At 45.7% G+C, this 9,622-nt stretch overlaps 2 protein-coding genes across 2 annotated transcripts; one reads left to right on the forward strand and one right to left on the reverse strand.

The window, feature by feature from the left end:
- Positions 1-1,171: 1,171 nt before the first annotated feature.
- Positions 1,172-2,654, reverse strand: LOC121596977 (SREBP regulating gene protein). The gene is made up of 3 exons (XM_041922415.1): positions 2,309-2,654; positions 1,831-2,220; positions 1,172-1,756 (listed from the first exon to the last, which is right to left on the reverse strand). Exons 1-3 carry the CDS (start codon positions 2,408-2,410, stop codon positions 1,517-1,519), a joined length of 732 nt encoding a protein of 243 aa, XP_041778349.1. The 5' UTR covers positions 2,411-2,654; the 3' UTR covers positions 1,172-1,516.
- A 2,862-nt stretch (positions 2,655-5,516) lies between these two features.
- LOC121596610 (tRNA-dihydrouridine(20) synthase [NAD(P)+]-like) lies at positions 5,517-7,993 on the forward strand. The gene is made up of 6 exons (XM_041921713.1): positions 5,517-5,931; positions 6,010-6,146; positions 6,217-6,502; positions 6,572-6,908; positions 6,999-7,234; positions 7,313-7,993. The coding sequence occupies exons 1-6, from the start codon at positions 5,769-5,771 to the stop codon at positions 7,672-7,674; spliced, it is 1,521 nt and encodes a 506-aa protein (XP_041777647.1). The 5' UTR covers positions 5,517-5,768; the 3' UTR covers positions 7,675-7,993.
- Positions 7,994-9,622: the final 1,629 nt, after the last annotated feature.

Genomic DNA, 9,622 nt, shown 5'->3' on the forward strand with positions numbered 1-9,622 from the left:
ATCAGTTTCCGGAATCGATCCCGGAATCAGACCCGGAATCGGAATTGAACTGGGAATCTAAATTTGCCCCAATTACAGAACCAGGATTGACTCCAGAAATGGAATTAGCTCCGTATGCGAATCAGTTCTTGAATTGAAATAAGAAGTTTTCTTCGCGAAATCAGTCCGGGAATCTCCACGAGAATGGATCGTTTACAAGTAAATTTTGATTCTTTTCGGCTATCAATACGTAGCATCATTAGATCCAAACGTCTATTCTTATGAGGATGCCGAAACCGACATTTCGTAACCGATTCTGATCTCGGAGCCAATTCCGATTTTGGAGCCGATTTCAATTCCGGAACCGATTCTGAATTCGGAGCCAATTCTGATTTCAAAACCGATCTCGAATCCGGAACCGAAACTGATTCCGGAACCGGTTCCGATTCTGGAGCCAATTCCGAATCCGATTGGGATTCTGAAACCGATTCGGGAGCCGCTTCCGGAACTAATTCCGGATCCGATTCTGGAATCGATTCCGAAACCTGATTCTGAAAACCTACTATCCGGAATCGGTTCCGACGAAAACTTCATTTTTCCCATCACTAGTGTGGATAAACCCCAGGGTCCAACGGTTCGGTGAAACGACGGGTTCGGTAAATGCAACAGGTAACATAATCATAATAATTACCATCATCGAACTGTGATGTCCCTGTGAGACTGGGTGGATGGGTGCGTGTAAGGACAAAAGGACAGCGGGCCTGAGATGGGTTTAATCCAATCGGAGCAATTCGTCGGAATGGGGAACCAAAAGAAAAACAAACAAAAACCAACGTTACGCGCGATGTCGGCTCCCATAAACTGGCCCTCGCATCGCACACACGCAGACACAAAGATCACATAAAAGGAGATGCATCATTTTTCTCTCGGGGGCCTTCGGGAGGGAGTTTCTAGCGGAGCGCGCCACCAGTCACCGTTGGTTTCTGGTGGGTGGAGGCGTTTACGTAATACGTTCACCCACCTCGGGCACTGGCGAGATGCGTAATCAAAGGATAACATTGTTTTTTTGTTCGCTAGAAACGTAATTACTTTCTTAAACAAGCTGTTAGAAGCGAAGACACCAAAATATTCGCAAAAACAAAATTGGAAATAATGTTTCGTGCAATTAAAAACGTGCATCAAGGCGGTTTGGTTTTTGCTGTTAAAGGTTTACCTTCTAACAAATACACGGGGTTGTCTTTATTTTAGCCATACATTCATACACACATTAACACAGGCACACACACACATGAGCGCATAGTTTTCCTCGTCCGCACCCCTTTTTTGCTGCAGAGTGGCGAGGAGGGGAACACGCAAAACGACCAGCCAGTAGTGGACGGATGACAACAACAAAAAGCACACTAATGGCGCCTACTAGAACGCGAGCGTGTGTGTGTGTGAGTGCGTATCAGTGTGTAATATAAAATTGACTTTTCACACTTAACCTATCGCTTAGTTTTCGTTTTTGTTTGTTGCCTTCCTAAGGTCCTACGACCCCTCACGGATCGTCCGGGAGCGGTTTCGGCGCGTCCTTGCCGCTTGCGGAAGCCCACGCCGCCTCGCTCATCTCACCGTAGCAGTGCTTCTGTTCCGGATTCCGGTACTTGTTCTCGTTCTGCACCGACTGCGAGTTGGTGCGACACTTGGTCAGGCACAGCTCGAACTGGTCGGTCACCTCCGCGTACAGGGCCACCTGTCGGCCGTTCGCTTTGGCCAGCACCTCCTCCAGGATCGGTCGCTAAAACAGCAAAACGATACACGTGTGATACAATGAATGCGGACACGGAGGGGGGAAAGCACGGTCCCGCGTACCTTGTCCGGGTTTAGGCAGCACGCCACACAGTACTCGTACACGGCGCAGCAGCGGTTCGGCAGACAGGTCCGGCACGGGAAGAGCCGGCCTGCGTCCGCGTTCGCCGTGGTGCCGCCGCTCTCAGCGCTGCAGCAGCCGTTCGCGAGCAGGTCGGCCCGCGGACACACGTACCCACGGTCGTCGACGAGCAGCGACCTGCCTTGGATCGAATTCCGGCAGCTGGCCGGCAAGGCTGGCTGGTCGTCGGTTTCGTTGACCGTGCCGGCAGGCAGCACCTCTGCCGCCTGTGCACCCGGCTGCCCGGTGTGCCGCACTTTAGTCCAGATAATGTTTTTGCGCAGCAGCAGCTGCGTCTGCAGATAGTCCCCGTTCAGGCTGAGGTTGTTGTTCTGGGAACAGGGAACGCAAGAAAAAAACAATCACACACACATGAGGGTTTCATTTTTCCAGTAGCATCCTCCCCTCCCCAGGCGTTACCTTTCGTATCAGGTGCACCATGCAGTAGGACAGGGAAAGGAGAAAGATTATCGCTAGCACTAGCCTCCGACGGATGAACTTTGCGATCACGACATAACACATCCTGGCGGGCCTGGCATGCCTAGCCGTGCCTCGGTCGCTGTTGACGTTTTACCGGCACACCGAGCTTCCCGCCGCACCCGGGACGCTCATAATAGGGCGGAACACACCGCGAAAGGACGAGACGGTCTGTTTGTCCGTGCCTGTTTCTTGGTGAAGCACCCCAACACCCCGCTGCCCGTACCAACACGCGAAACACGCACTTTACGCCACGGCAAGATGAATGTAAACAAACGAACCTTTGACGTTTGAAGCTGTGTGCGTGTGTGTGTCTGTGTGTGGGTAGATAGATTTGTTTATTGGGTTTCCCAAACGTCAAACCGAGCGATGCGCACAAAAGCTATTCGGCTTTGGGTGTTTACTATGTGTGTGTGTGTCGGATTGGATATTTCATTCCCAAACAGAACAGGTAATTCTCAGCGTTGGAAACTGGGGTGTAAATTGCTTCGTACAGTTTTTTTTTATTTTAAATTTATGTAAAATAGACCTACAGTCAATGTGTTACAAATATATTTCAAAACCGCACGATACTCTCAAAGAAATTATATTGCCGCATTTATGAATTTTCATACACTAAAACTATACCAACATAATGAGCCCCATAAGCATGCCTGTTTTCTGTACAGTAGTGATGGACGGGTCGACCCGAACCTACCGGGTCGGAGCCATCCAAACTCAACCCGCAGCGCTCCGGGTCATTATTTTGGTTCCAGTAGGTTCTGTAGGCTCAGCAAAAACATATGCGATTCCGACCCGTGGGTGCAACGAGCTCAATAGGTTCATACGAGTTCAGTAGGTGCATACGAGTTCAGTAGGCTGGGTTGTTTAACAACAAATTTCTGTTAAATGCCTTCTAATCGCCTTGAAATCGCAGGCAAATTGAAGGCGATCAGCAGTGCATTTAGCAGTAATTAAATGCCTTTGAAATATGTCAATGAAAAATTTCGCTTTTAATTTGAAATTGCAACTGTCAAAAAAAAAAACCATACAAGCGCCTTCAGCAATGCACTGTTGTAGTGTTCCCAGATATAAGCATGAGATTCGATAACACGATTTACGTGTTATGTTCTCTTGAGTTAAGCTTTGAGCTATTTCACTTTATTAAAGATAGTCTGCATTACTCGGTTGTTAAAGACCAACCCGTTGAAAGGTGTTAATATATCAAACTCATTTCGATAACTCTAATAAAAGGAGAAATGAGATACATATTTCTCCCATCCTAATAATGAAGGGTGAACATAGTGTAATTATGATGTTTTTAATAAGTTATATTTTAATTTTGCTTCACATGATTTTTTTATATGAATTACAGCAAGAAAATATTAATTTAAAAAGAAATAAACACAGAAAAAAGATCATAAAAATCAGGATTTGAACAAATGCTTTCTCGGTTCGGAACCAAAAGCGTTGTCACTGCTCTATTTGGCAGTAACATTAGTAAGCGTGCAAAACCAGTATATAAAAAAGGTACGATCGATTAAAAAAACGAAAGTTTCATTGGTTTTCCCAATAAATTACGTTTTGATGTCGTTTTTTTGCAATGTGTTTCGCCCAGCTTCACTCAATCATGGCCTATGTACCCTTCAATTATTCCGAGCAAAAATCTTTAAGAATAGTCGTCTAGTCAAATACGTGGGTATCAAACCAACGACCATTATTCAAATCTCACTTGCTTCAGGCAGCGGTAATCGCTGATGCGGGCGTGCGTGCGTTTTCTGAAAATGTATGGAATTTCCCAAATAGCCAGCTCGTACTTTATAGCTGATTTAGGGCTGTTTAACGAAAAATCGTTCCGATGTCGTACTTTGTGGCTGATTAAGAGATAGACGGTACTTTGCGGAACTATGGAGCTTTTTAACAGGCACATGGTTCTCTTTGGAACTTTGCGGCTGATTAGCACTATGTGTAGGGTTCATGGTGGAACTTGAAGGCTTGTTAAGAAACCGTACCGAACTTGGTGGAACTTTATAGCTTTTTAATGCATGACATCGGTACGAGATGGCTCTTGTCAAAGTGTCAAAGACGGACGCCGGCAATAATCTCATTGCTGTTGCACAAGTTCGATTCGTTAATTGAAGAATGAATATTGAGTGAAGTGATTGTGAATTATCAGTAAATTGTGTAAAATTTGGTGTAATTCATCAATACAAAGGATTTAAAAATATACTTATGTGTTTTAAACGAAACAAATTTTGTTGTCTATTTCATCGATGACGCTTGCTTGAAAATAAAAACACAAAGAAAAATAATCCCTGGCATCGTGGCATAAGGAGGCTGCTAAGGCGCTGTTTGAAAGACCCACATAGAACTTTGATGCTGTTTATCTACTGCAAAAGGCGAATTAGAGCAGCGATCTTTAGCGTGCCAAAATGAGCTGCTTAAGCAATTCTGGCTATTTGGGTTGACACCCGCAGCGGGTAACAGCCCGCAACCGCATGCGTCAGAATCAAACAATTTTGATTTTTCCGCACACACGCCCGCAGTAGCGATTACCGCTGCCTCAGTGCGGGTGGTTTTCATCGGAGTTTAGTATTTAAGCAATCGTATCGCCATTCTAGTTCTAGCGATGCATAACTTCAAAGCGAAACCATACACCATCGGATCGAAGTCATTGGTGTTGATATCCATGTTTTAGACTACACGACCATTCTTATTGATTTTTGCTCGTAATGTTTGCAGGGTATATACGCCATGTAAAACAAATTGTAAGCAAAGGACAGCAATATAATGATGAGTCGAAATACGCCATCTATTGAGCAAACCAATCAAGCTATGAAGCTTTCGTTTTTCTATTTTCGTGTCTATGGATATTTAATTTTCCAGTCGTTTAAGCTTAATCTGTGGCGCTTGGGAAGAATGATTTTCTGCCTAGTGGGTAAGACTACAAAACTCTTATAAACCTACTGAACCTACTGAACCTACTGAACCCACTTAAATCGTATGATCCTACCGAACTCGTATGAACCTATTGAACTCGTTGCACCCACCGGTCGGAATCGATTCCGGCCTAGCTGCACCCGACCCCAGGTCGATCCGTTAGTGGAGTTGTATGACCCATCACTACTGTACGGGTAACATCGGTTGGTTGTTTTGCTGCGCCTCGCAATTTCTCGAACGGGTTTGACAGTTCTCGGCTGGGCCCTGGTCTGCTTGATTTGGTGGTTCACTCACCACGCGACCGGAACACCGCATAAACAGTCGCAAAGTCTATTGGAAGTTAATAGTAAAATACCCCAATACATTCAGTTTGGCACTACAGCAAGCGAACCTTCCGTGGGTGGACGAAAACTCCCGTTTGACCCCCGCGCCACGTTGTGTTTATCAACCCGCCACGAATGCGACCAGCAACCCCGCCAGCAGGATGAAATCGGACATCGACTACAGGAACAAGCTCGTGCTGGCCCCGATGGTGCGCGTCGGCACGCTGCCGATGCGGCTGCTGGCCCTCGAGTACGGTGCCGACCTGGTGTACACGGAGGAAATCATCGACTGGAAGCTGCTGCGAGCAGAACGCCACACGAACGGTAAGCCGGAACCGGGTGCCGGTGTCTCTCCAGCTTCCCTTCCCATCACTAATGCGGATCGGATTTTTCGCCCCACAGAGGTACTCGGTACGATCGACTACATTGACACCACGGACGGTACGGTCGTGTTTCGGACCTGCCCGGACGAACGGGGGAAAGTGGTGCTGCAGATTGGGACGGCATCGGCCGAGCGGGCCGTTGCCGTTGGGCAGATGGTAGGATCGAGGGTGCGGTGCGTTTGGACATGTTTTCTGGCTTACTTAAAATTGCTTCCTCCGCCCGCAGATGCAAAACGATGTGGCCGCCATCGACGTCAACATGGGCTGCCCGAAAGACTTTTCCATCAAGGGCGGTATGGGGGTGGCCCTGCTGTACGATCTGCCCCGTGCCAAGGCCATCCTCGAGGGGCTGGTGCAGGGCGTGCGGATACCGGTGACGTGCAAGATCCGGGTCATGCCCGATCTGGACGAAACGGTCGCGCTGGCGAAGGAACTGCAGTCCACCGGCATACGGGCGATCGGGGTGCACGGGCGCACCAAGACGGAGCGACCGCGCGATCCAGTTAATGAAGGTAAATGCTGCCCGTTTCGAGGAAGAGCATAGAGGGTTAAATTACTTGTTTTTCCCTCCCCCTAATCAGACGCCATTGCCCGGGTAGCGAACGCGTTGCACATTCCGGTCATTGCAAACGGTGGCTCACAAAGCATCACCCGCCGGCACGATATACTGCGGTTTGCGCAGCGCTGCTCCACGACGAGCGTGATGGTAGCCCGGGCCGCTGAATGGAACTGTTCCGTGTTCCGGGCGGACGGTCCGCTGCCACTGGACGACGTGATCCGGCGCTATCTGGAGCTGTCCGTCCGGTACGACAACTCACCCTCGAACACCAAGTACTGCGTGCAGATGATGCTGCGCAGCCTGCAGGAGAGCCCGATCGGGCGCCGTCTCCTGGACAGCCAAACGATGCAGCAGATATGGTGCGGTTTTTTGTATGCCATTTTTCACCTAATTTCTCTTCTAACTTGAAATATTTGTGTTTTGTTCTCTCTTTCTCTATCTCCTTTTAGCGATATCTGGGAAATGGGCGAGTATTGTCGGGAAACGCAGCTCCGATACCATTTCGCTGGCATCAAGGGCCGACGCGCCTGTCGGCCACGCACGCAGTCCGGGGACGGTGGCCCGGTAGCGGAAGGCAACGAGCCGACCGCTAGCAAAAAGCAGTGCCTTGAGGAATCGCCGGACTCCGATCCGGAGCCGCTGAACGAGGAAAACGTTTGCTTTATACGGTCCAATTTTATTGACGGTATGGATTGACGTTTTTTTTCTGTCCTCCTCACTCCATCCATACAGTGTACAAAATGGCATTCTTTTTCTCCACCAGACAATTCGCTGCCAAAATCGAAACTCTACCTGCACGCGGTACGGAACGGGCTGCCGCGGGCCCAGTACGAGGTGCAGCAGAAGGACAAACTGTTCCGGGCGACCATCCGGTTCGATGGCCAGCGCTACACCAGCTCTTTCTGGGAGAAGAATAAGCGATACGCGGAGCAGGCGGCCGCACTCGTGTGTCTGCTGAAGCGCGGGGTCGAGTCGCGCGACGAGCTGATACGGAATGGTGCGATGCTGCCGGCCAAAAATGGACCGGCCGCCGCTGTGGTGGAGCAGACGGGGAGCAGCAAGGCAGATGCTGCTGGGGAGAGTGAAACGAACGGGGAGGCTCGACCGATGGTAGAAAGTTGTTGAATGCTCACCGTTTCGGGTGCTAGGTGGAGTTTGCTGGTAGAAGGAAAGCTTATAAATGACAGTCGTGTACAGTTGAAAAGAAAAAAATCAGAAAGTTATTTAAAGGTGGTTAAAGCTTACGTATTGTGGCTTCTAGCAAAAAGAGCCGGATGAGAAAACGAGAGCAGTAAGTTAGCACAAATGTTTGCAAACGAGACCATGGGAGACCTTTTATCGGCAAATGAAAATGCATACTAACTCATCTGTAACCTATTTTGTGCAAATTGTAAAATATGTTACCCGTGTTTTATTAAGTTATAAAATAAATCACTCCTCAGAATGTCGCCTAAGAGTTTGTTTCCTCGAAAAGAATGTAAAATAGAGTGTAAAAAATACGTGTAAAATAGAGTAAAATGTTAGAGTAAATATTTAAATTCCTTAACCACCGAGGCTAGAATCAGAATCAATTTTTATCATTTTTCTCAAGTACATTGGTTTCTCCTGCTTCGGACATTTGCGGCAAATCTTCAAGAAATAGATTAAAGCAGTAAATGTATGAATTGTACGAAACGTTATTTTACATCTTTGTATACATTTTTTTTAATTTTAGGACCATTATTACACGACTTATACAAAAAAAAACGAATTTAACGGTCTAAGAAAACATCGATGATAAAATGATAAAGTGGGTGGTGGGAGAAAAAAAATGAAAAATGATTACATTCTATAACCATGTATGGAAAATAGTAAACATTTGGGTTTTTTGTAAACATCTTTGTTGAGATTTTTGTATAGCTTTTGTTTAATCGAATCGGATTTGAACCGTTATTCACTAAATTGATAAGGCTTTCGTGGCAAATGAAAATATTTATTTGACAATATTTTTACATACTTTGGTTTTTACATACTATACACATTCTAATAAATTTCCTACGTTTATTCCTTCGCTGCACATTTACTACCGGATATGGTTTGTCGATTGGGACTGGAATAGTAACGAATACATGTCCTAACCAGGTCCAAGTATCATTTAAAATGACAAACAAACTCAACTTTTCTTTGTAAAACTTACTGCTCTGTATTGGAACTAACGCGTTAGCCATTGCCTGTTTTTGCACATTATTTTTGCGTACTGAATCTTGTTAGTTACCATTAAACTATGATGCACGTGTTGGAAATATCAGAGGCCCATGATCAATTGAAAATAATCTGATACAACTATTTTTTAACTTTTCTTTACATCAAAGCTTAAACATTTGTAATGTAACTATCGTCCCAAAATAAAACGAGCGGCTAATGATCTGATTTTGTATCATATCATCATATCATATCATGTTATATATTATGTAAAAACTAGGCTTCGGCCCGAGCTACTATTTTCAGTGGCATTTTGGCCTGCGGGGTCAAATGAGTTTGACATCGTTGCATTAGGTCATGTACAGTTCTCGAACCAGAAAACGTAATGTATTGTTGACAGGACCAGTACAGATTTGGTTTTATTTTAGGTCTTTTAAGGGTTAGTCATAAATCGCTTCTCGGTCTAAAGGCTAAGATCAATGTGTAGGAGTTAGTCATAAATAACTAATTTTAATTGGATTTCGAGACCATTGTTTTCGGCATACTCTTTGGAATCTTTGACATTTATATGCATAGCCCTGTAATCTGGCCAAATTAAATAGTTTTTAAGTGTCTTTATACCTTAATTTTTTTTATAATAAGTCATATAATAACGTCTTTAAAAGTTTGAAAAAAAAAATACAAAGATGTAAATAGCATTTCGCACAATTCATACATTAACTGTTTTTATCTATCTCTTCCTGTTTTGCCGCAAAATGCGAAAACGACTGTCCATATAGGCCGTGTAGTGTCCATTAGATCCATTGGTTAGTTCTTGGTGAAGTACGTAAAACATGATACCAGAAAAACCAGTGGGGTTTTTTGGTTGTTATCCGATATCATCACTTGCTCG

Source organism: Anopheles merus, chromosome X, assembly GCF_017562075.2.
Source record: "Anopheles merus strain MAF chromosome X, AmerM5.1, whole genome shotgun sequence".
In the NCBI taxonomy this organism is placed as follows: domain Eukaryota; kingdom Metazoa; phylum Arthropoda; class Insecta; order Diptera; family Culicidae; genus Anopheles; species Anopheles merus.

Coding starts and splice junctions, on each gene's coding strand:
- LOC121596977 (XM_041922415.1), bottom strand. CDS start 2,410: ATGTGTTATGTCGTGATCGCAAAGTTCATCCGTCGGAGGCTAGTGCTA. Junction 2,221..2,308: donor TGGTGCACCTGATACGAAAG/GTAACGCCTGGG, acceptor CCCTGTTCCCAG/AACAACAACCTCAGCCTGAA. Junction 1,757..1,830: donor GCTGCCTAAACCCGGACAAG/GTACGCGGGACC, acceptor TTGCTGTTTTAG/CGACCGATCCTGGAGGAGGT.
- LOC121596610 (XM_041921713.1), top strand. CDS start 5,769: ATGAAATCGGACATCGACTACAGGAACAAGCTCGTGCTGGCCCCGATG. Junction 6,503..6,571: donor GCGCGATCCAGTTAATGAAG/GTAAATGCTGCC, acceptor CCCCCTAATCAG/ACGCCATTGCCCGGGTAGCG. Junction 7,235..7,312: donor ACGGTCCAATTTTATTGACG/GTATGGATTGAC, acceptor TTTCTCCACCAG/ACAATTCGCTGCCAAAATCG.